The 24,884-nt window shown below is 39.7% G+C and overlaps 1 protein-coding gene across 6 annotated transcripts in view; it reads left to right on the top strand.

The window, feature by feature from the left end:
- Positions 1-282: 282 nt before the first annotated feature.
- Positions 283-24,884, top strand: part of PPARA (peroxisome proliferator activated receptor alpha) — a 33,211-nt gene continuing 8,609 nt past the window's right edge. Inside the window, exons 1-9 of one of the 6 annotated variants that reach the window (XM_056507091.1) lie at positions 294-418; positions 622-783; positions 951-1,050; positions 3,082-3,204; positions 4,159-4,278; positions 16,884-17,128; positions 18,941-19,101; positions 20,094-20,232; positions 22,629-22,831. In XM_056507091.1, the coding sequence (XP_056363066.1) occupies positions 16,921-17,128; positions 18,941-19,101; positions 20,094-20,232; positions 22,629-22,831 (711 nt within the window). In that variant the 5' untranslated portion in view covers positions 294-418; positions 622-783; positions 951-1,050; ... (1 more) ...; positions 4,159-4,278; positions 16,884-16,920. Of the gene's footprint in view, positions 784-950; positions 1,051-3,081; positions 3,205-4,158; positions 4,279-4,739; positions 4,786-8,147; positions 8,261-14,577; positions 14,821-16,883; positions 17,129-18,940; positions 19,102-20,093; positions 20,233-22,628; positions 22,832-24,884 lie in introns of those variants that run through there. The other 5 variants (XM_056507057.1, XM_056507064.1, XM_056507083.1 and 2 more) reach the window with 5 other exon arrangements.

The raw sequence follows: 24,884 nt of genomic DNA, 5'->3' as shown, positions 1-24,884 counted from the left end.
GGACAGCGAGGGGTGTGAGGGCAGCGAGGAGTGTGAGAGCAGCGAACGGAGTGAAGGCAATGAGGAGAGTGAACGGAGTGAGGGCAATAAGGGGCGTGAGGGCAGTGAGGAGGGTGAAGGCAATGAGGGATGTGAGAGCAGCGAACGGACTGAAAGCAACGAGGAGTGTGAGAGGTGTGAGGGCAGTGAGGGGTGTGAGGGGAGCGGGGCCGCCCCCGCCCCGCCAATGGCGCGCGGCCGCGGCGGGAGGTGTGTGCCGACCTCACTTCCGGGACCTGTCACCAGCCGCCCCCGCCCCGCTCCCGCTCCCGTTCGCTCCCCGTTCCTCCCCCGTTCCCGCTCCTTCCCCGCCGGCAGCCGGGGACGCGGCTCGGCCCGGCCCGGCCCGGCCCTGCGCAGCCCGCGGCAGCGATGCACGGTACTGCCTTAGGGACGCCCCACGCCCGCGCGGTGCCCGTGTCCCGGCCGGGGCGCCGGCAGGAGGCGGGAGCGGCCGCCCGGGGTTGGGTGACGCCCCCGCCTCGCTAACGCGGCGGCGGCTTTGCTAATGACCTGTCCTTTCTTCTCCTCCCCTCCCTTGCTATTCGCTATTACTTATCTCTCCGGCCCCGCGGTGTGAAGCCCTCGGCGGAGCGGCGGCGGACAGCAGGAGGAGGTAGCCGGCCTGGGGGATGCTGTAGCGGCTCCCGCTGCTCGTCTCGGCGCGGCGCCCGCTCCTGGCTTGGGGAACGGGGCCGAGGGGCTGCGAGACGGGCAGAGCCGGCCCGGCGCCGGCGGGCGCAGGTAAAGAGCCACCGGGCAGCCCCGGGGGAGAGGGATTTCAGGGCGCTGGGGGTGGGAACAGAGGAGGGGGGTAGTGCCCTGTCACACGAGAGACTGTTTGGCAACTGTCAAGTCTCCTAAACGGAACATCTGGATTGTCCTTAACCTGGAGTGAAATCGGGCACTAGGCAGAAAGGCTGTGCTGTTGGCTTGGCTCAGTCAGGCGGCTTGTCCTGTTCCCGGTCGGCTGGTCAAAGGAGGGTCCTCTGTCCTGGGAGCGAGGAGCAGGTCAGTGGGAACGCCTCCGGGCGTACAAACTACTTTTGTATTTTGCCGAGTTCTTGTCCCTATGGGGCTGGATACTTGCTTTTCAAAAAGCATTCCAGAAGTAACAATGGAAAGGAGTTCGAAAAGGTGTTGCCTTGTATCCATATTAAGGTTGGCCCAGTCTCACTCAATGACACGGGGAACTTCATAAGCTCTGTGATGGAAGTACTATGAGCACAGGATTCATCACACAGGATTATCTGGAATAATAATGTTTGGCACTTTTGGCATTGAGTGTTTTAGTAGAACTGCACTAATAAAGGTGTTGCGTAAGTTCTGTTGTGAAGGAAAATCGTGGTCAAACTCCTTGTATTACAGAACATGCACAGACTTTCTCATTGGCATCTGGCACTGCTCACCTTTTAAAATTTGCTTTGCAGGCAGCGAAACAGATCAGCTGTAAAAAGTGTTTCCTTTGTAAATCCTGAATCATTGACTTAGCATTGAGGCTGCTACCTGGTCTCGTGCTGGAACTGAGGCAGTTGTGGTTCATGTGATGTGGTCACACGTCTGCTAAACCTGAACCAGTATCATAACCTTTATTGACTGGCATGAGCTACCGAGCGACCATCGGCTGGTAGTGACTTTCAGTGGCAGCTTTGGGAATTTCAAGTAATACAATGCAGTGTGTTGGCAGGATGAGAGTGTGCAGACCTTTTCAGAGGTTTGTGGAACTCCACAGACAGCATGCTCTCTGTCTTTTCCCATGTTTGGAAGGAACTCTTAGCATGGTCCAGAGAAACATTCTTATCAAGCTGTTGGTGCCTTATATTGACTGTCATCCTCTATAGCCAGGTGCATAGGGAGTTTTGGCTGCTTATTGGAAACATCTTGTGGGTTTGTCACTTGCTTTTCAGTAGTTCTTTAGTGCTCTCATTTTCTGTTAATACTGTAGTCTTCATAAAGGGTATGATGAATTTTAAACCATGGAGAGAAGGTTACACTTCAGTTGTGATTTTGTGTTGTTAGGCTTTTAATATTTCATGTGCAGAGTATTATAAAAATATAAGGGACAATAATGTCCTACTGGATAGTAGGATATATGGCCTAAGATACTAATCTTGTTCTAAAAAACGGATTATAGTGGTCACTGTTGTCCCAAAGTGGGCAAGAAAACAACTTTTCTTATTATTTTTTCAGAAGCCACTTGTACTTCAAAATTGCAAACAGCTAGATTCTTGTCTGTACTTTTCATAACTTTCCTGATGAGATTTGAGTTCAGAATTCTGCTTCTATTGCACCTGTCCTATTTTTGCAAGGGAGAAAAAAAGAGAACACCATACTTGTCTCGGAAGATAAATGAAGTTGAATTCATCTTTATTAAATGTACAAGCATATTTTCTTACATTTTTTTTAATTTAAACTGTTTTTTAAATCCACTTTTTCAAAATTTCTCTGAATCTTTAATTTGTTTGGTATTTTTCATCTATGTATGCCTTTTTGTATAAAGGCCTTATAAAGTAAATAAAAACAAAATCTCTACCTTTGGGATGTAAATCCTCAAAATAAAGGTCAATTGCAAAGGCATCTCATGGAGCAGTGTGTGCACCTTGGAAACCATGATTACTCTAAATGTGTCCACAGAAAGACTTGGACATCTGTGAGAATGCTCTTTAGGAGTAAAAGTATTTTACTCTATAACAGATAATTAAAATAGCACAGGGCTATCACTACAGTGCTCTCAGTTGAGTGGTTTGAATTATTTTAGCATAAAGGAAAAAATATCAGAATTATATTGGGATATATTAGTGATATTCCCTAGTTAGCTAGATGTCAGTGTGGTCCTGCTGTAAATCCAGGGACATATTAAAAAATGAAGTAATTTAAAAAATAATTTTCAGCCCAAGTGAAATGAAGGCTTTTTTGCTTTTTTTTTTTTTTTTTAGAAGCATAAATAAATTCTTTTCTTAAGTTATATTACACCGTAGCTCTACAAAATCATATAATAAGCCCCAGGAAATTTTGTTGATTATTTATTTTTATTTTTTTAAGAATGTCAGAAGCTTTTTATTGATGAAGAACTGCTTGTTGTCACCAATCTGCACATGAAATGGAATGGGAAGAGTTTCTGGAAAACAACTTCTGTTTCAGCCTTGCAAGATGCTGCATGAAGGGGTGAGTACATACATGGACTGGGCATAAATCTCTGTAAAGAGTGATTAATGTGCAGTCAAATGACAAGGAAAGAAATCTGAGCATGTAGTGCCAATAAATAATTGATAAACAGAAAATAGTAGCACAGTTAGGAGAACAAACTAAAACTTCCTTATGTTCTGATATCTACTGCTGTTTTAGGTGCTAGTCAGTAGAATTCTGAATTCTTAGTATTTTAGAAGTAGAGGACCAGGTCTGTTAAAGTAAATATTGAATGGATTTTTATGAAGTAGAAGGCTGAGTTTTTCACTGAAGTAAAAAGTCTGATAAGGTTACACTCTTAAATCATCACTATCCTCAAAATAAAACTAGAATCTCTCAAAGAGTGTGGTATTTGACATGTTTTAAAGATACTCAAGTGATATGAGGAGACTGTTGTGTGACCTGATTGCATGTGGCATTGAGATGTTGCCAAATCTGAGTCTACTTCCTCATACCACTTCTCATAGTTTCTGCTTATGAAACAATATTTATTTATAAATGCATTGCATGTGTCTTTAAATATCTAAGAAGTGTAATTTCTGTGTCCAGTGAAGGACTTCTCGTGCACTCATGATTAATATAAATTATAAACCACAACTCATTGGCACTCTAATCCTGACTGAGGCTTGAGTTGTTACGTAACTGGTTTGAGTGGATCTTTGCTAAGTCTTAAAATGTGTATGGTGTTAAAATTTTTTATACTTTGGAAAAATGCGAACTACCACAGAGACATAATTTGTTCTGTGGTGCTGTACTCATCTAAATTTATTGTTTTAAGTTCAAGTTGTCTCATGCCTGTGGAAACACTAAGAGTAGGAGAGATTGGCAAGCATTTGGCAAATTACCGATCCCTTTCTAAAAATGCTAATGCACTATCATGGTTTTTCAAAGATGTATAAACTGAGAAATTATTCACTAAATCTTTCCAAATAGTAAAAGAAACTTGTTCCAGAATGTGTCTGCCTTGAGGAACTCAGAGCAATGAGCTGAAGTTGTACTGAGTTTGTACAGCTCTTTGGCATCTGTTTCCAGGCAGATGAAATACATGTGAAAGTGAGTCCAATATTTTCATATTTCATATTTTTGTATCCATTAGTTTGTTTTCATTTTGTTGAGAAGTACGTAGAAGGAAACCAGAGCTGCTGTTTGGTGTGCTGGTTGAACAAATTCTTGATCATTTGTGAGTGTATAACATCCTGGAGCTGAGAGGACTTACTGTTGTAATGGTTTAGAGTTTGATGTATTTTAAATGGAAAAATAATACCCCAATAATTTAATAGTATTTACATTTAACAACAAAAAAAATCATAAAAGAGGATCATTTGAAACTATTCTACAGCTTGTGATTAAGATTGGAGGCAGGTCTTACTATTTTGTCATGTATATTCATGCATCCAACACTGTTGCACTGAGTAAATTCTATCACCTGAATATGGGCTTGCATTGCCATTCTTTTTCTTTTTTTGTTGCACAAGTAAGTGCTACATGCCTGTTTTGTTTTTAAAATTATTTACGGGAAATGATTGATGTAACAAACCACTGAACATGAATGTTCAGAAGGTAAGAACAACTCATGTCTTATTTGCAAAACCTTATTTGAAAGTGTAGACTTGAATTACTGATGATGTTTGCTAACCTACTGTTAGTGTTACTGCTTCAGGAAGAATGGTACAAAGTACCTGACACTGGAGTCATGGGGCAGGCTTCCATTAAACAAAACCAAACAAAACCAAACCAAACTCTCTTTATTCAATACATATGGAAAACTTTCCCTGGAGCAGTAAGGCTGAAGAGTATACTGTGGAACTGATTGGATCATCAGGGGAGGAGGAGGAGGGAGAAGGTGGGTGTTGTATCAGGAGACTGCTTTGGAGACTCTTGTTTATTAGTGCCTGATGGCATTCCGTCCAACAGGGTGGAGGAATCTTCCACTTTAGCTGTCAATTAATTCATACACTCTGATGTTAAAATACAATTAATTGCAGCCCACAGGTCATAGTATTGTTGGCTTGTTGGCAGTTTTCAGTATATAAAACAAGTGAAGTCTATATATTCTTGCCCACCTCAGGATAAAGGACATGCTGTGTGCAGTTAATCAGGCCAGCGTGATCAAATCAGGTAGCAGCTTTAGCACCTAGGTAAGTAAGAGACAAGCTTTAGATCCTAGATAAAAAAGGGACAAGCAGTACAGGGTTACTGCCTCTGAACAAAGCAGCAGCTGTACCTGGCATTCTGTGCTGGGGATGTACAGATGTAACTGTGCATAAACAGGCCAATATTTGCAAACAGCTGTCAAATTTTCAAGCTAAATGTTTGTTCTGAACTCCTCATTTTCAGCATACTGAGCTGCTGTCATTCTAACCAAATTTACACAGAGTTGCATTTTCTCAAGATTATAAATCCTGTAATAAATCCCGTGGAAATGTAATAGTGATTATCCTCTGAGAACATAGAATTGTTCTGTTTGATCATTAGTTTCATTTCTCTTAAATGGCAAGGGAGGGGTGTGTGTGTGAATGAACACATAAATGCAAAAAAATAATGGGATGTCCCCTGTCAGTGGTTCCTGACAGCCCTGCAAATACGGGCTACAGCCCGGAGTGTGGCTACACAGCATGGCTGGATCTGATCTAGGCTCCTTCTTTCTTTCTCACTATTTCCTTCTCCCATCCGTACACTTGGGTCTGTTCAGCTCTCTACGGCTGTCTGTGATTTTCCTGTGGTACACTTCTACCGATACAGTGAACGGAATTGTTTCACCGAGGCTGTGTCTGCACTGGGGAATAAAGCTGGCCAGGGGCTGTTCCCGGGAGCTGGCTCGGAGTGTGGGGACTGCAGGGACGCAGAGCAGCGTGCAGTGCCCTGGGCTGGGCGCTCTCCTGGGCGCCTGCCAGGCTGCTGCGGGCCGGAGCGGTGTCGGGGAGGTCCGGAGCAGCTCTGGCGCCGGCTCATTCACGGTGGCAGAAGTGGCCAGCGGGATCCGGCAGCGCCAGAGCCAGCGCAGGCAGCGGGGAGCAGCGTGGCTGGAAGGGCAGAGGGAAGGAAGGTGGGGGGCCGGCAGTGCCAGGCAGCTGCCGAAGGGATATATCCTTTAGGTGTGAGGGAGCTATTACGTTACTTAAGCTGACTTGTCTAGGTACCCTTAAGGTAACTTTATTTTGCAAGCAGTTACTCAGATGTGCTCCGGAGAGGGACTGTGTGCTGTGTCCCCATAACTTCTCTTTCAAAGTCTGATTCAAGCCAGCTGAAATGCCTTGCAAAGTGAAGTAAAACTGGAATATGAAAGTACACACATGGCTTTTAAAAGAGATTTTCTTTTCCTGGCTGTTTCACTGGGCTTATATTCTTCCACCTCCTTTCTGCAGTTCAGATGTTTCCTTGGTTAAAAGGAGTGGGGTGGCTGATGTACAGCAGTGCTGATATTGCAGTTTAACAGTGCACCAGATACCCTTCATGTCATAGAGGAAGAGCAGGCAAAACATGGCAGGAAAACAATTGGTTATAGTTTGCCACTTTTTGATCACGCAGGACTGTGAGGCTTGTGATCTGTATTCTGTAGTGACTGACCTGATTTAGAGGTGTGAAGTCATGTGTCCCAAGTATATCCTCTATCTGACGCGTCAGGAGCTTGCAAGTACAAGTACTTGATGTCCATTTGCCAAAAAATGTAGATTAATTGCGTTCATGCCTGTTGCCAAGGCTCCTGTCAGTAACGCTAGTTCAGTGTCAACTTTGTTTTTGTGTGATACATTTATCACAAAGAAAAACTTGTAAAGGTAGGGATGTCTGAATTGTCAGAATAAAACTGAAGGCTTTTTTCTTAACAAAAAAATCCCAAACCAAAACCAACAAAAAAACCCCAGCAACAAAAAGTGAAAGAATTTTGTTTCACATTCCACTCTGAGTTGTGGCATGACATTAAATTGAAGTTAGTTTATTTTTAGCAGGTTTCATTTGTTTATTTACTTAAACGTAATAGCTGAGCAACAAGAGCCTGCAAAAATATTTCTAATAAATGACTAAAATTATAGCACAATAAAGAATAAATAAACTATACAACTTCAGGTGCTGGTTACAGAAGACATTGGAATTTTTTTGTGCTAGTAGAAGAGTATAAAAGCTGGCCCATTGGAATTACTCAATTTTCAAAAAGACACTTGCAAGCAGAAGGGGTCTAAATCTGTAATATTTTATCTGAGGGTCATTATTTTTAAAGGATATAAATCCCTCTGTTAAGCTGAATTTATTTTATCAAGTAAGTCATGTTATTATGTCTAGACAAGGGAATAAAGTTTATCACTGAAATAAAACCACTGAAAATACACAGTGGTGGTGTTCTCTGCTATGAAGGCGAATTCAGGCTTCTTGAATCTCTTCCAGAAACAGATGTAAATTCCACTGTAGCTTTTCAAACAGTGAATAATCATGGTCTGTTATGTTTGGTGATGAATCATGCGAGGAGTTGCAGATGGTGAGGGGGGTGCAGCTGTGCAGATGCTGGAGGAGCTGAGATAGACTGGAAGGCCGAGGGGGTGAAGGAGATCATTTGGGGATGGGTTGATATGGCTGGTAGAGGAGAGGGATTAGACAGCTATAAGAATATTGAAAAGCACTGTAACACGTGATTTGGGATAGGAAGTGTGCTGGTGACTGAAAGGAGGTATTCTTGAGGAAGAAACATATTTTTTGTTGTTATTGATCTTGGAAGCAGAAATTGCAGTATCAAATACCAAAGCAATTGGACTTTTGTCCTGAGCCAAAACAATAAGGAGCCCAAGCTAGAAGTTTAAGCTATAAATGAGAAGAGAAAACTAAGAGACTCATGTCTCTTTTAAAGGAATACTGGTCTTAAGTAGGAGTTTTTGTAGGAAAAGGTACAGATGCAAAACTGTGGGCTTTTTTGTTTCTATTTTTCTGAGCAGGACATGTGATGAGATCAGGGTGGCAAAATTTGGGAGTTTGTCAGATGGAGAAGTTGTATCTGTCTAAGTTGACTAAAAATGGGGGATTGCAAGGCCTAATCATTAAATGCCAGGTAAGACTCAAAAGTAACTTTTCACAGTCTTAAATCAATATGCTAAACACACCTTTCAAATTTTTGCATTGTCATTTAAATTTATCTTTTTTTTTTTTTTTTTTCCCCTCTCCTTTTAGATTGAAAGTTTTGTTCCAAAACAGTAGCTCTTTATTCAGGAAGAATGTTGCCATTAAGAAGTCTGCAAGAATTAGGGGATAGTGCAGGCAAATGTCCAGATCAGTCTTGGAAGAGGGTTTTGCCCCAAAACTGAGAGCAATTTTCAGAATTGTTTTCTCACCTCTTTTGGTCTAGTTACCTGTCAGTTATATGCAGTATGCAGTCTGCTGTCCTCTGCCCCCAGCCCAATAATTCTGAACTTGCAAATCTGCTCCAATTAGAGAGAGCAGTAATGGCTGCAAAGGCATTAAAGTTCTGTCATTTTCACGGAAGTTGATGACTGCGAAGAAAGGAAAACACCTTATTAACCTGCTTAGGAAGTGATGGAGTATGAATTCAGCAATTGTCTGTTCTGTTTGGCTTGTCAGTTTCCAGCCAGCCCAGGAGAACAAGTGAGCTCAGGCTGAAGTAGCCTCAGTGTGTTTGTGGTGCTTTGGGGATGCAAGGTGGGCAGGAGGCAGTAATAAACACCTGTGTGAATGGCAGTTGTCAACTCTGGGTACTGCCTCAGCTCTCCCAATCTTTTGTCATGCTATTTAAAGTCACAAAATCATATACAGCTGCAAAAATTTCATTGCCAGTCAATAAAGTTGAAATTAATTGGCATCTGTCAAATATAGTGTGTGGCTTTGAATAAGGTTATATTCAACTGAAGTGTTTATGTCATAGAACAACCCTTTGCTCTTCTCTTGAAGAATAAGCGAGGTTGAAATAATACAGGAAGGTTAAATATGCTCAGAAAACAAAAAATTCAGTAATTATTTCTTATCTAAAGAATAAGTTACTGCTATATGTTATTAGAATAGATATGTATTATATATATTATGATAACATACTAAAGAATATGTTATTATCAATAATATATACCACTTGCTATCGCACATAAAAGTCTGCAGATAAAAAACAAAAGGGATTCCTATATCCTGTTTTGAAGAACACATTTTAAGTTATCCCTACTTACACATGAACCCTGAAGATTGTTGAAATACTATCAGTTTCAGAAAGTGCATCCAAGTGTTTGTTTGACTTTTAAGTTAGTGGCAATTGGTTTTTTCTTTTCATAAATATAGTTTGTCTGAATTTTCATATTTGTAAGGAAGAGTTACTAGACACTTATGGTTGTAAAAGTTATGATGTTTTCCTTGACAAGACAGTCATGTATGTTATGTTCTTGTGGGTTTATTTGGTTTTGATTCTTTTTATCAAGCATGTGAGCAAGTAAATCTTCTGAGTGAGAGGTTTATGTAGCAGCACCATCAATATGCGAAAAATTTTGCCTTGCACTGCATCTGTATCAGATTATAATTTTAATTGACAATTTCAGTTGCACAGATGTCTTTAATTTGTTACCTTATGATGTTTATTTTTACCATATGTAGTGAAAATGTACTCTGCAGGAGATGTAGCAAGGAGGTTACATTTTATTTTCTTCAGCAATTGATTATATTGGAGATAATAATTTAATCACCATTCTTAAAATGCAGTTTCTGTTTGCCTGTTACCCTTAGATATCTGCATCCTTCAACAAATGAAGTCTCTGTAGAATCTCAGGGTATAGTTAGAAAATTGTCGAGCAGGCGCTTTTCATAAACTGTGTTGCAGTAATCACATGTATAAGGAAACAATTGCAGCATTCCAATTTAGTCTTAAGGATCTGGTTCCCAATGAGCAGCATGTTGGGGCAAATGCGTGGGCTGTTTGTAAATGCTGTACATGTTGTAATCAACTTTGACTTCACCACTCAAACTTACTTCCATGTATTAATTTTAGAAAAAAAAAAATCTTATAGTGGCTTAGGACATCTAATCTATGCCTGCTGTTCATAAGACAGTTTTTCTGGGGTTTCTGGTTTGTTCCTTTTTCTTCATTCTTTTAAATCTGGCCATACCATGCAACGAGATTTAGCCTCAATCTGAGCTCTGAGCTCTGATATTAAGGTGTCCCTAACTGTTAATCAATTCAAAATCTTGGCTTATATAATTAGCTCATCAGACATTGGTACAGTATTGCAAAACTTAGAAAAAACCTGGCAACTTCCAAGTAAATAGGGAAGGAGTTTTTGGGACACACCAAATAAATGGGTAAGGAGTTTTTGGGACACATGAGGAAAGTAAAATAATTTTAAGTTCATCAATGGGGTCATAAAAATAAAGCAAATACTCAAGTGACACATTTGTGTGAACGTGACCTTGGCTCTTGGATCAAATAGCAGATACATGTATGTCGTGTTTGTCTGAATGTGACCTCTCCTTGGTTCAAATATCAATCATAAATCAAACCCCAGCTTTTGATGTACATGCAGAGGGAGCAGCCTCTTAAATGATGCACCAGATCTCCATTTCTCAGCAGTTGTGGTCTCCACATGTCAGTGTTCAGCACACACACCCAGCGTGTGTGACAGTATGTTCTGTCAGCTTCATAGCCTGCCAGGTGCTGTCACAGAGGCTTTAGAATCTGTAGAACTTTGAAGCACAAACTGTTGTGATTAACACATGTAATCTTTTGAATCCTCCTCAAGTATGGAATAATTTGACTGGAATATAGCAGTGACTTGAAGACATACTGACGTTGAAATGGATTGGATGAAGAGCAAAACCTGGGGATTCATTTGGGAGACGAAAGGAAAAAAGGGGGAGTGTTTTGCAAGCACAAAGTTGTAAATGTAACAGTGGTGTGGGGTTTTCATTAGAAGCTCTGGTGAGCTGTGAGCAGTTTTGGTGGAACTGTAGTGAGCCTGAGAGGCAGCACATGGCAGAGAACACAGACTACTCTATAACACAGTGGTTACTAAGATGTTGCCATGTTGCCCTGTTTTCTTGCAGAAAAGAAATTCTTACTATCCTTTTGAATCTCTTGTTTATAAAATATAGATTCTTCAGTGGTCATGCCTCAAAAATATTGGATATTATGAACTCTAATATGAATATTTGCTTTAAGTGCATTAACAACTAATGTAATAAATGGAATACTCTTCTCTCATACTGCTTTACAGGCTGAGTTTTTTAAAAGCCATGTTAACAGCAGTATCTTGATTCTATAGATTAGGCTGGTAGTCAGTTTGATTATAAAAATGGAAACAGACACCATTCCAAACTAAGAGGTTTTTTAGGCCTTCTATCTGGAGTATAAAAGTTGAAGCAAGACAAAAGGCTTTTTTAACACAAAGTTTTTCACTTGAGTCTTTGGCAGTGCTTGCTTGGGTTTGGTACCCTCTAAATTTCAGACTGGATTGTAATGTAGTTAAAAAAATACAAAAACCTAGGGACTTAAAAGACTCAAAGCAACCAACAAAAAAAATCCCCAATGCCCCACAAAAGAGCAAAAAACCCAAACAAACAAAGACCCCAAAGACTCCAAAACTTCTTGAAGAAAATAGTAAATTGAAGCAAAGTGTTATAGGTTTTTCAATAAGCTAAGTATAGTATTATACTGTTTGTTAATTTATATTACTCTTGAGTTATACTGAAGTCCTGAGTAGACAGCTCTTTAAAGGATTCAGCAGACACAGATTTAGAAGCGATTTGAAAGCTTTACTTTGGCATACAGCTATTTCTGACTTCAGTTACAGTTTGAGATTCACTAGACAGAAGAGTCAAGTCTTCCTATTCCGAATTACAAAACCCTCCAAAGCATTTACTTTTTGGATATGAAAACTCAAGTTTAGAGGAGAAAAAAACCCAACGACCAAATCTCAGTCATGTTGGCATTCTATGCAGGCTTAAACCTATTTGAGCTTGAAAGCAGTTCAAACAACACCTCAATCTCCACTCTTTACAATATGGGATTTTCCTTTTATCAGAAGAGCCTTGATGCAAATTTGAGTAATGCCATGTTTGATACATCCATTTACGTGGAAGAAAGCAAACATGATTGCAGATAGGTGTAAACTTGAGGTGATAGACCTGTAAGTCTTGTCTTTGGAGCCTGGAGGCAAAGGTTGCAAAACCTTCCTGTCCCACTGCTGATGAAACCAAATCTGGCTCCTGTTGTCAAAGGGATTGCAGGGGCTCCTTTAAACACAGGCTTCAGATCTTACTGTGCTGATACCCCAGAGCTGTAGTCTTTTGTTACATCTGCAGCTGAATTGTCTGATACAGGCTGATTAGTCTAATGGTGTAGATGAAATATGGTGAAATCTATTTTCAGGTCTAATATGAAGTCAGTGTAAATATAAAGTGTTCTGAACAGAGTTCCTAGTTACCAGGAACTTGAGGGGCTTGTTGGATTTTAAATTCTCCATTAGAAAGCCACTTGATGTTGTTTTATTCCTTACAAGCAGCTGAAGTCTTTCTTTGAGCTAGATTCTACTCTCAGCTTGAGTTTCCAGCAATGGAACTTTAATTTAATTTTATTTATTTATTTATTTATTGAAGCATGTTGTATCAACTCAGAGCAAATGCCTGTATCTTCCATTTAGTGTATTTCAGTGGCAGTTTTACTGCTGGAGGGTATAAATGGGATGTGCACATAGCAACCTGCATGTCAGTTCCATGCCCCTGCCAAAAGATGATAATACTTTTTAATCTAATGGAGGTGCTCTCTGATTTCTAAAGCAATTTTCACCTCTCACAGGAGACCAAAGAGGCATTGGCTTTTTCACTTCAGGCAGTGCAAGTGTCTGGTTTGCAGACCCAGTCCCTGGATTCTGCAGAGGAGATTCACACTGCACATGCAGTTACATTTTGGCCATGCAGCACGTGCATCAGTCTTCCCAGCTGCTTATTTCTGCTCTCTCCATTGAGCCAGCACTAATATTTGTAAGGCTTTGCAGTGAACTGGATCAGGGAAGTGGTTGGATTGAAAAGTACCACGTTTTTAGTGTGTAATCATGGTCTTGAAGATCAGTCATGGCTCTGTAAATTCCATTGAGCTCCACTCAACCCAAACACGTTAAGTGAGCTGTTTGGCATTAGGTGAGATTAATTACCTCTCTTATTTCTGTTTGCTGAAAATTAATTTCCTCTTTGTAGTATTTTCTCCATTAGTAACTGCATCTGTTGTATGAGTGTGTATGATATTTGAAATAGTTTCATTATCTTCTGAATAGTTTTGTTGCTGCTCTATTATTAGTTACTTCTTAAACAGTAATCTTGGCATAACAAACAATTTTTTAAACTATTTAATGTATAAGAATGTGTTCCATAAGTGAAAGAAAGCATTGGAGGAAATTGTGGATATATAATCTTGAAGGTCTAGAAAGCAGCTGAATAGTTTAAAGTAGGAGTCCCATTTAAAAGGAGGGTTGAGTGGTCTGTTCGGAGACACTGATCTGTAATGTACACTAGCCAATGTAATTTAAAATACAGTGGGACAGAAAATTCTGGCTCTAAAGAAACACAGCTTCGTAGCTCAGTAAGTTCTCCTTGAGTTTGGCTGAGTAATATTAAACAAACAAACAAACAAACAAATCAACCATTCCTACGTTTTCATCATTTTGTCTGGGCTTAGCCCCAGGAAGTAACCATGCCCCACTTGCTCACTCCCCTGCCATGGGGCTGGGGAGAGAATTCAAATCAAGGTTGCATAGAGTTTTTCCTTACATGACTTCTAAGATCCTGACTTTACAGCTTTGCTGTCAGTTTTCAAAATTAGGGTATGTGAATTTTGGTTCCTTTTAAAGGATACCTATAAGTTGCATATGGTGTCTTGGAGTACAGCTGAGTAAAGGGAAGAAAGATGAAGTTTTTCTGGGGGGACGGTTTTAGAGAGGAGGTGTGCAACTGGCAGTCTTGATGAAGAGGTGGCTTATGAACATTTTTCATCATGTTGCATAGAAGAGATGTTCTCTTTCTTATGTTATTAATCCTTTTTAAAGTAAAAAATAGTATGAGTATGCAAGGTTACAAACTATGGAAACTGAATCAGTTGTCACATGATAGAGGAAAAAATATGCATCCTTTCCCAGGTGGGAGTCTGGGTGTCGCACTTTTGGTAGCAAATCTTATTTTCTGTTCTTTTTTGTGTTGAATTGGGATATTGGAAATATTCTGCAGCTTACATATTCAAGGCTCTACCTATCCAGTGAAGTTTTCTAAAAATATCTATTGCAATCACGAGTTTTACATGTGCTGTTTTCAGCCTCAGCATTCTCAAAATGACCTAGAGGTAATGATTGTTTCAACTTTAACCCTGGTATTTGCAAGCAAGCCCTTTACACGATCAATTTGTTTATGCAGTAAGATCAGACTTTGTTACTGCTTCCCAGAGACCTTTGCATCTCAGAGACCTGGTTTCTTGCAGGGATTATCCCTCGTGTGGCAAGTATTAAATGTGGAAGGACTGGAGGTTTAGTATCCCTCCATTGCTTTCTAAAAATGAAGCAAGTAACTCGTAGCTGCATAATGAGGTATTTTTCTTTAATAATCTGACTGATTGCTTTGGGACCCATTTCAAGTTTATAGGTAAGTTACTCAGTGAGTATTCACAGTGAAGTGGTGGGAAAGGACTTCTTGTGAAAATAGACATTTCAGAGATAACAGGATGTGAGAGAGTAAAACCTGTTTAACCTTAAAACCATAATTACATGAAATGGTGTCCTTATTTTTCTATGTTCTATTCTCTTGTTTTCAGTTTGTGTGTGTTGGTACTTGGGGGTAGGGAGGGGGTTATGGAGACTCAAGTATTGTATGGGAAACTGAGAAAACCCTCTGGAGTTGTCTTTGTAGCACAGAATTTCTGTAAATACTTAGAAGACAGATCTGTGAGTGGAATCATCACGCTGCATCTACTACATCTACTGTTGTAACAAGTACAGGAGTTTTTGTAAAGCATAATTCTCTCTGTGAATATTAAATGAACTTCATACTCATTACCCTTTTTATTTTAGAAGGGTTTTTTTTCATTCAAGCAAGGATCAATGCATATTATGTGAAACCTGCCAATGAAAGCATATGCGTGTGTACACATGCACAGAACACAGAGAAGCCAGAAGGCAGTTTACTGCATAAATAATAGACATATTACATAAAGACTTTCTGTGCTTAGTAAAAAAATTAATTGGCAGTATTGTGAATATTAGTATATTTTGACATTTTCAGAAATTGTTGTCGCCATGCTTGCTTAAGTACCAGTTAATCATTTACAAGAGCTCTAATGATTAAGCAGCTGTAATTTACTTGTAGTGTTTGAAAGTACAAAAGGGTATGTAATTTAATAGTTAAAACAAGAAGCACTCCATTTATGTTTCACTAGCTATTAGGTTGTTTTTACAGAAATTTAGTTAAAAAGGCTGCTGAATTTTACATATTGATTGTAAAAGTGGAAAAATATGGTGTGGTTTGGGTGATACCAGGCAGCTGCTGCCATGTTCAGAGGTCAACTGTCATGCCTTTCCTTTGCTTTCCTGACAGATAATGCCTATTTTGCTTGAAGGTAGACTTCAGTGTTCACTTAACCTCTTAAAAATATGTGTGCTGGATGAGGAAGTGGTACTTGGAGAGATGTATGTGATTCAGCAGTGAGCACTGGGTACAAGAAGCCCAGTGCCTACTGGAACCTCCCCAGCTATCCTGGGGCTGTGTGTCTGCAGAGAAATGTAATGTTTCTGTGCTGTGAACAACTGGCTTAGCCCAGGAGAACTTCATGGAGAGCACACTGAAGGAACAGTGCCAATCATATGCTCTGCCATTCCTCTCTTATTTTTGCTGATGGCTCTTTAAGGAGACAAATTTGGTAGTCTCCTTTGGGTTGCTGGAGGTTTCTCTATACTTTTCCCCCATCACAAAATAGATACATCACACAGATAGGAATTTAGCTTTATTTTCACAAATTACATACAAGAGGTTTCTCATTTCTGAGTCTGAGTATGTTCTGGTTATATCAGGGATGTGGGTAGATAACTAAGAGCAAACAGTACTGTGAGTTCCAGGTGTTACTGGGCTTATCCATTATGTGTGTCCAGCTCTCACCCATCAGCACAGTTGGTACAATAACATCCCTGTTGTCTGTAATTGGCGTTGGAAATCATGGATCAATTCCTACGTATTCCTGCTTGCTGCACTATGTGACATAGAAATTATTTTCTTTTTTTAGTTAAAACTACCCTGTTTCAAAGAAATTGGGCAAATAGATCTGTACTAATGGTCTTTGTAGAATGAGATAGCAAGTTAGTGACAGCATCTCCTTTATTTTTCCTGCTCAAGAAGAGTGAGTAGAATATTGATGTTTATTATAAGTTTTGGTGGGAAGTGCATAATGCCTTCTGCAGAAACACTTGTCTCAGCAATGGAGAGAAAACAACAATCTACAGATTGATCTTGTCATAACTCTCATTCATCTTGAAGTCTTTTGGGGAATTTTCCCCACCCTGTGCTCTTGATGATTCATGTTGTATAAAACTTCCAGTGCAATAGAATGTTGTATAATATTTCGCCTTTGGATTAGAAATCCTGTATTCAGTGTGCTGCAACTGGTTCAAATATTTTTTTAAGATATGTGATTTTTTAAAAAATTATTCTTTCACCAGTAAAAAGAAGTTTAAGTGACTGCTCTACTTGGTCAAAATGGTGGACACTGAAAACCAGCTGTATCCCCTTACTCCCTTGGAGGAGGAGGATATAGACAGCCCTTTATCTGGAGAGTTCCTGCAAGATATGGAGAACATTCAAGACCTGTCCCAGTCTCTAGGTGATGATAGTTCTGGAGCTTTAAGTTTAACAGAATTCCAATCACTGGGAAATGGTCCAGGATCGGATGGATCGGTTATAACAGGTAAGAGAGTTTGGTTTAACATAAAGCTTTCTTTTATAAATAGAATGGTAGAAATTAATAACTACTTTAATGCAATAATTATTGTTTATGATGAAGTGATGCTAGAAATATATTAGCTAATTATGGCATGGTCTTAAAATACTTAAGGCTAAAGTTAATATATTAGACAAATGTCACTGAAGAATGACTGTAACATAAAGTTACATAGTCTTTGGTCAGAGGCTTTGTTTGGGAGATCAGAATAGGAATCACTGCAGTGGTGTGGGACACTATGGTGATCTCAGTAAGGTTTTCCTTTTGAATCTGGGTGTTTGCAAGTCTTTTAGCAGGAGAGCCATTTGAAGTAGTTTACTACTAACCTTTTGGTTGGTTTGCATTATGCTTTGTTTTGGGGGGTTCTTACTTTAGATCAATTCCCAGCCTTTGATCCCTGTTTCACCTTGGAATAATAGAACTGTGGCAGCTGAAATGAACAGTGTGGGTTTGAAGGGAATGAGGGGAGCTGTCTCCTGGTGCTATCAACCAAAGGAGTGTTTCTAGAACTATGACTTTGTTCCCTTCTGGTTGAAGACCTTCCCATCAGAGTGATGCCTTGTACAGGAAAAGTTAGGATGTGCTTTATGTATGTATGTATTTGTATATGATGTGGTCCTTCAGAGGAAGGAGGCTTTACCATTTGAGTGTAGGTGTGTGCAAGGTGTACTGGTTTTGTGGATAGAGAACATGCAAAATGTAAACTTCCAAGGCTCAAATTCCATAAGGCAAGTAAAATGAAATCACACTTTTAAAAAAATCCTGGGGTTTAGGCTGTTCTTGATGACTCTGATGCCTGTGGGCTTGGCAGCACTGGCAATGCAGACTCTGAGTTCTGTGCCAAGGTTTTTTTCAGCATAATACTTGCTGACCTACATTCATGAGTGTTTCTTAATCTGTCTGTTAAAATAACACACCCATTAATTTGCTAAAGTCTTATGGTGCAAGTTGCAAGATGGAAGATAAAAGAAATATTTTCTGGCCTCAGAAAATATTTTCCTCAAACAAGGTGGAAATATTAATTGAAATAATTAAGGTTGGAACGTGTTAGTTTTGTAATGTGTTCATCTACTGATGGCACATCTGGTGAGTTTATTTCATTGTTCAATAAAGAAATGCTTTGCCCATTATAAGAAAAACACAAAATATCTGAGCTAGGCTATTTTAGAAGCAGGCATTTGTGTTACCTTCCTTTTAACATCTGTTCAGCCTTTCTACTGATGTGCAGGACTCATCCATCTGCTTTTTAGGCCTCAGTTTAGATTGTCATTTAAAATTATGAGTTGCTTTTCAAAGGTCAGGGGTCCTTCTGTGTATCTGAAATGTGCCTTGTGAGGTAGGAATGTGTCTCTTGTGGAACTGCAACAAGAGATGCCCTACTCATCACTGCAGCACAAGAGATGGAGGATGTAAAGCCAAGATGAGCTGCTCACAATGAGCTGCTCTTTCTGCAAAGAGCATTGGTGTAATGTGTACTTATTTGGTCCATTATCACTCATCTAGTTCTTGTTGCCAGAGTCACTTCAGTAAGACCTTATCCTTCTTGACATCCTATGTGTTGCATCAAAATTAGCAAGGTACACCCTGTATTTTGTGTGTGTTTGTACTGGGAATATGAATTATTCTTTGAAGACTTGTGGTCAAATTGTTAGTTCACTTAATGACTATTAACACAAGATTCTTTTTTAGAATAAGCTCATTTTTTGTGTGGTTTTTAGTATAGAAATTGTATCAATCTTGATAGTATAGTATTCATGAAGTGTTCCTTTTTTTTTTTAGACACCCTTTCACCAGCATCCAGTCCTTCATCCATTAATTTTACCACAGCTCCAGGTAGCATAGATGAATCACCCAGTGGAGCATTAAACATTGAATGTAGAATTTGTGGGGATAAAGCCTCAGGCTACCATTACGGAGTACATGCTTGTGAAGGTTGTAAGGTACAGTCATAATTTTCTTCTTAAGAACTAAATCATTTTGCTTTATTTATGGGGTAATATGAAGATTGACATTTAGTACATAAATGTTTAATTACTATAACTCTAGCCATTACAATTATTAAAATAATAAACCTATCTGTGGTCTTTTTTCTGGAGTAAGTCATCCAGATACCATAACTCAATACCAGACCTTCATCAAGCAGGAGCAATTCACAATGATAATTTTAATGCTGCTTTTCTGCATGTAGTTAGTGAAATGCTAAAACAAAACACTGAACTGTTTAAAAAAAAGAAAAATCAAAGACTTCTTGCTCCACTAGTGTTTTATTTGTGTTGGGAGTATGACTGGGAGGAGTATGCCACATTCCTGTTATAAGAGCGACAAATCCTAAATTTCTCACCTCTACGACATTCTGCCTGAATTCCTTAGTATTGTACTTCTTGTAGTTTTGGGGCCAGGGCATGTTTCTGTCACAAATTACTCCTATCAAATTACTCTTCAAATTACTCTTGGGGTGATATGACCCATGAACTGTAAGATTCTTTTCTTTTTCCTCTACTGTTTTAGATTTCCATCTTTTTTCTATGTTAGAAGGTAACAGGAGAGAAGTAACAGTCTTTGTGTACAGCTTTCTTTCATGCATCATGTCAGTATGATCATATATTTGAATATAAGTCTTATGGAATAATGCAGAATATCTATTAGAGATGAGGAACCAGTTCGTAGCCAGGTGTGTCCCACAGCCTAAATGACATGTTGCTGTGTGATGTGACAGAAAATGTTGTGATGTCTCTGGACTTGCTGTCCCTGTGGTTGGGCAGTGTGTGACCAACCTTGCATTGCAGATACTGAAGACATTCTGGAAAGAGCAGTTGAGGTGAAGGCTGTTCTACAATAAATGGTAAAAGAAAAAAAAATTACCTGTGTGATTGAAGCTTAGTAGTCAACATTCATTAACATTACATATTGTTTTTTTTTCAAATTTTTATAGGGCTTTTTTAGAAGAACAATTCGTTTAAAACTCATCTATGATAAATGTGATCGCAACTGCAAAATTCAGAAAAAAAATCGTAATAAGTGCCAATACTGTCGTTTTCAAAAGTGCCTTTCAGTTGGAATGTCACATAATGGTAGGTAAGAGTGCCCTTAATTTGTTTGTTCCTACCCAGAGCCTGCTGCTGGAGGCAGGCACTTGGACAGCATTTTTACTCACACACAATTGAACCTCAGATTTTTTTACAGGATAGATTGCTGCAGGGGACAACAGTTTCCCTTTTGGGTTCATATGGTTGATACAGAGCTGCCAAATGTGCTGTTATGAGCTTTTTCTATTGTGCTACATGTCAGTTTGTCCATATGAATGTCCATTTATTTGCTTTCTTCACTCCAGAACTTTGGCACCAGTACTCCCATTGAAACAAATTTCAATACTGGAAGAATTCTGATCAAGGGTTTTGTAGAAGAGTAGGAGGAGAACAACTGCTTTCATTGTGAAGGGGAGTGATGTAGGATAGAAATCTGTAGGAAAGCAGCCTTCATTATTTTTCAGGTTATAGTGCAACAGCCCTTGGGCAGATGGTTCAGAAAGTGAGGGGGGGAGGGCAAAGGTCTGTGCTGACTATGCAACAGGAATCTGCTAGATTGTTTGTTAAACAGAATGGTAAAAATTCAGAGTATTTAGATATCCAGTTTAAAAGTTATGTTGTTGTTTGTGCCAGTGATTTAAGATAAGGGTAGCAAGCTTGTGGCTTACAGACCAATTTCAGCCCACGAGGCAGTTCTCCGTGCGGGACGTAGCTTGCTGAGCAGCATGGGTGAAGAGGGAGAGGCCAAGCCATGAGAAAGCACATCTCACTTGGCCAGGTGACCAAGTTTGCTTTCCCTGCTTGGCTCTGATACTGTCCAGACTCAACTTGAGGGCAGGTGCAATGTGAAAGTAGGTAAAAATTTCCTCAGGAAACTGTGCATTCAGGATAGGTGGGGTGGGAACATGGTTGGGGAAGCTGCTTGTGACATTGTAGTGTAGAGTCCCAGCAGGAGGCATTGTGAGAGTTGACTTTCTGGTTCTGCAGAAGTCTGGCTCTCTTGCGGTGAGCCTTGACTGAGATTGAGGTCCACTGGAGAGGGTTGGTAGTCTCTGCAAAACTGGGGATAACCATCCTCGAAAAGTGTGCTGGACAACCAAGTGACATCTCAGATTGGGAGCTGAGCAGGGAGCCGTACTGGTTGGCAGGAACTGACATCCATGTGGAGCTGTTTCATCCTACTAAAAATGCTGTGGCCACCTGTGCTCCAGTTGAAGGGAATAGCCACAATTTTATTGCAGCAAACGTGTGGGAGGCAGCAGGGAAAAGGGATGACTGCTGACTTGCTGGCATTACTTCTCAGGAAAAGTGCTACAACTAAATTTACACCCATTATCTTAAAATTGTAAATTTTAGTTTAGAACAGGTATTCTTCCACTTTTTCAACAGGTGTGGTGTGACTACCCATCCTTAACAGGAGGGAAGCACATAAGCCAGATTCTGAACAGGGTTTCCTTGTTGGACTCCCATTGAGGTCCACAGCCATATTTCAGATCATGCCTAAAGTCACCTCTTATGTCATGAGAAGACCCCCTGGGCATATTGAAAGGCTGATGGTGTTCACGCCTTGAATTGCTCAGTGTAGGCAGTGAGGTCCTGTCCTCACTGGTTGAATGCTGAAATGCGGTACAAGCAGCTCACTATATGCACCATCTCAAACCCTTGCATACTTCCCACTGGTAAAATGGGGCTGGCTTAGCTTGAAACTGAAACTGAAGAGGGATGTCAGCATGCCCATGAATGGCAAGGCCACTTGCCCCAAAACCAGGAGACCTCCATACTCAGAGGTGTTTCAGACTTGCATCTCCTGCATCTTGGAAGAATATCCCAATGACTAGATTGGGTATTCTTCTCTCCAGTCTTGAACAGCTAGTCTGTTGACAAAGCAGTCTGGAGTGTTTGAGGTAGAGGAGATTGTGTTGCCTAAAGCCTTTGAGCTGTAAATGCAGGTCTTTGGGCTGGTGTTCCCACTGGCAGTACAGATGTGTTGAATAAAGAACTGGATGCCCCTGCAGGTTCTGAGCCAGCAATGGGATTCAGGCCTTACTCCATTGCAGCTCTCCAGCTCATGTGTATGCTTTCTGACAAGCTCTTGTCATAAGTTTACTCAGGGTTTCAAGAATTCCCAAGGTAGACTTCGAGTTTCTCATTGGGAGCTGTAGAACTCAATAAGGAGAAAACAAAATACAAGTATATTTAAGTAATGTAGAAGGGAAAAGGAACGTATTCTAGCTCACTGCAGATAGAACTTTGTGTTCTGAAACACCTGATTTCCTTCAGTTTAGCATATTAGTCACTGACTTTGTTGGGAAGGAGGCAATTTCTTCACCTCTACCTCAGTTTTTCTAGACAGAAAAATCTTACTGCTCTAATCAGCAACAGTAAAAGGCTTAAGTTCTTGTATAATTTGTGTTTGTTTTACAATTATGTCTTCCCATTAGCAATACGTTTTGGACGAATGCCGAGGTCTGAGAAGGCCAAGCTCAAAGCAGAAATTCTAACAGGTGAAAATTATGTAGAAGATTCAGAAATGGCAGATCTTAAATCACTTGCCAAAAGAATTCACGATGCCTACCTGAAAAACTTCAATATGAACAAAGTTAAAGCCAGAATCATCCTTGCAGGGAAAACCAATAACAATCCAGTAAGTACTTATTCTGTTATTTTAAAGTAAAACTGACAGACACATAAGGTGATTGTAATAATTTGGTAGACTCTTCAGCAAATCTTTTAAAAAATAAATATCATGGTAATACAGATGTGAACTTTTCAAAGCAAATATCTATAGTAAATATGATTGGTTTTAACTACTATCAGCATAGTAAGAAGCTTTAGGAAAATCAGATGTTTACCTTATAAGCAGAAACTCATAATCCTAAACTGTTGTTCTTAATCAAAAATGAAGTGATATCTGAATACCTCTTAATATGGGGAGAATGGTATAAAATTATTTTCCTATTATGACCGTGAAAAAAAATACGTTTTTCTGTCACAAATGCCAGGGTAAGTACTACTAGCTTGTAGGGTGTACAGGTGCTCTGCATGACTTTTGTTTTAATCAGAATAATATTTATAGCAGGAGGGGGAAGAAAACTTGAGTTTGTAATTTTTTGTTCACAGTGCTGGCCATTTCCTCACCCAGCCTTCCTGGTCTTTTCTGTATGGTTCCTTTGAAAGGCAGAAGCAAGCAAGGTTGTGTAGACACATATGCTGTAGAAGTTATTTTTCTTTCAGGGTAATTTAGCCAAGGTCTACCTAATTTGATCAACTGCCTTGTGTTTGGTAGCACATGGGAGAGTATAATTGATGTAAAGGCTCGCTTGTTTCACTTTATGCATCTTTATTTAAGCTCTGCTGTGGCTTTTGTTACTTTTATGTAGAAGATAAGTATCTTATTTTATCAGCAACTTGTTTCAGTGAAAATTTGCAGGGAAAAACTTTACGTATGCCAGAATGAAAACCATGTAAGTGTGGGAATGAGTGTTATCAAAATAGTAAGCAAGCTGTCTTCTGCATTATGGAATTTGGCATATAATAGTCTAGTCTAGCCAAACCTACAGCTTTCTGGATTAGAAGAGGGACACATGAATTATCCCAGTCTTTTTCATTGCACTAAAGAGGCGTGAAAAATGAGGCACAGGCTTAAACATTTTAGGGGTACAGACTGACGTGAGCCTGCAGTAAATAGCATCTTTAGCTCCTCACTGCAGAAAATCAATTTTGTGCCTGTGTCAGGACCATAAGCCATATGTGTCATATATGCAGAGGTGGATCCTAGAGCACTTAATCCCAGTTTTTGTATTTGAATGTGTATGGCCACAGCCACAGAACTGACCAGCCAACAGTGACCAGGGCACATGCCCAGGTGAATATGTGCAGAAAAATTAATGAAGAATCAGCCCTAGGATGTTGCAAATAGGCTGCTATCATTTTTTTCCAAATGCTGGGAGGAGCAAAGGTGTTTTAGGCTATTTCATCACCTCTTAAGAGAACAAACATTTTCATTTTCTTTTGACTTTTCAGCTGAAAAACAAATTTTAAAAGAAAGCAACCCACCTGTTTCAGAACTGTGCATTAACAGCTGATTTCAGTGAATCCTAATTTTTGGCACCATAACAATTAATTTCAGAATGAATGAGCATTTTTCATGATGACATGTTGTAATTTTTAAATTTAGCTCCCAAGTCCTTAGCCATACCTCTTTTCTGCATACAGAAATGATGTTAATTTTTTTTAAAGTGCATAAGACAGTGTACATCTTTTACAAATTTAGAGATGTGTTGTGTTTCTTGCTTTGCCACTTTCCACTCATATCCACTTTCTCATAGAAAGTTCTGCCCTGTGTAACTGTGCTGGACTGAGATGAAATATGCAGTAGGCATAAACATTTTAAAATGGAAAACCATAGGAACCTGACCTGTTGGACAGTTTTCTGAATAAAACAAATTAATCCTATGACATCCTGACAGAACACCGTGTGTTCCCCATGCTATTTAATCTGAGATGAGCAAGGCAGCACAAGAAGGGTGCTTGGAGCTAAGTTTCTGTTCCAGTTGCTCTGAGTTCACTAGACTGGGAAGCACTGGGATTTGTTGTTTTTCTTTAGCAGATTTATTTTGGTTGTTGCTCTGCAGATATGTATCAAAATATTTTTGAGTTCTGATTGTTCTTAAGAAAGTCGGAATGCTGCTTTTTAT

The sequence above is a fragment of the Oenanthe melanoleuca genome, chromosome 1A (genome assembly GCF_029582105.1).
Source record: "Oenanthe melanoleuca isolate GR-GAL-2019-014 chromosome 1A, OMel1.0, whole genome shotgun sequence".
Classification (NCBI taxonomy): Eukaryota; Metazoa; Chordata; class Aves; order Passeriformes; family Muscicapidae; genus Oenanthe; species Oenanthe melanoleuca.
Note: the sequence above shows the minus strand (reverse complement) of the source record. Positions and strands in the feature narration are given on the sequence as shown.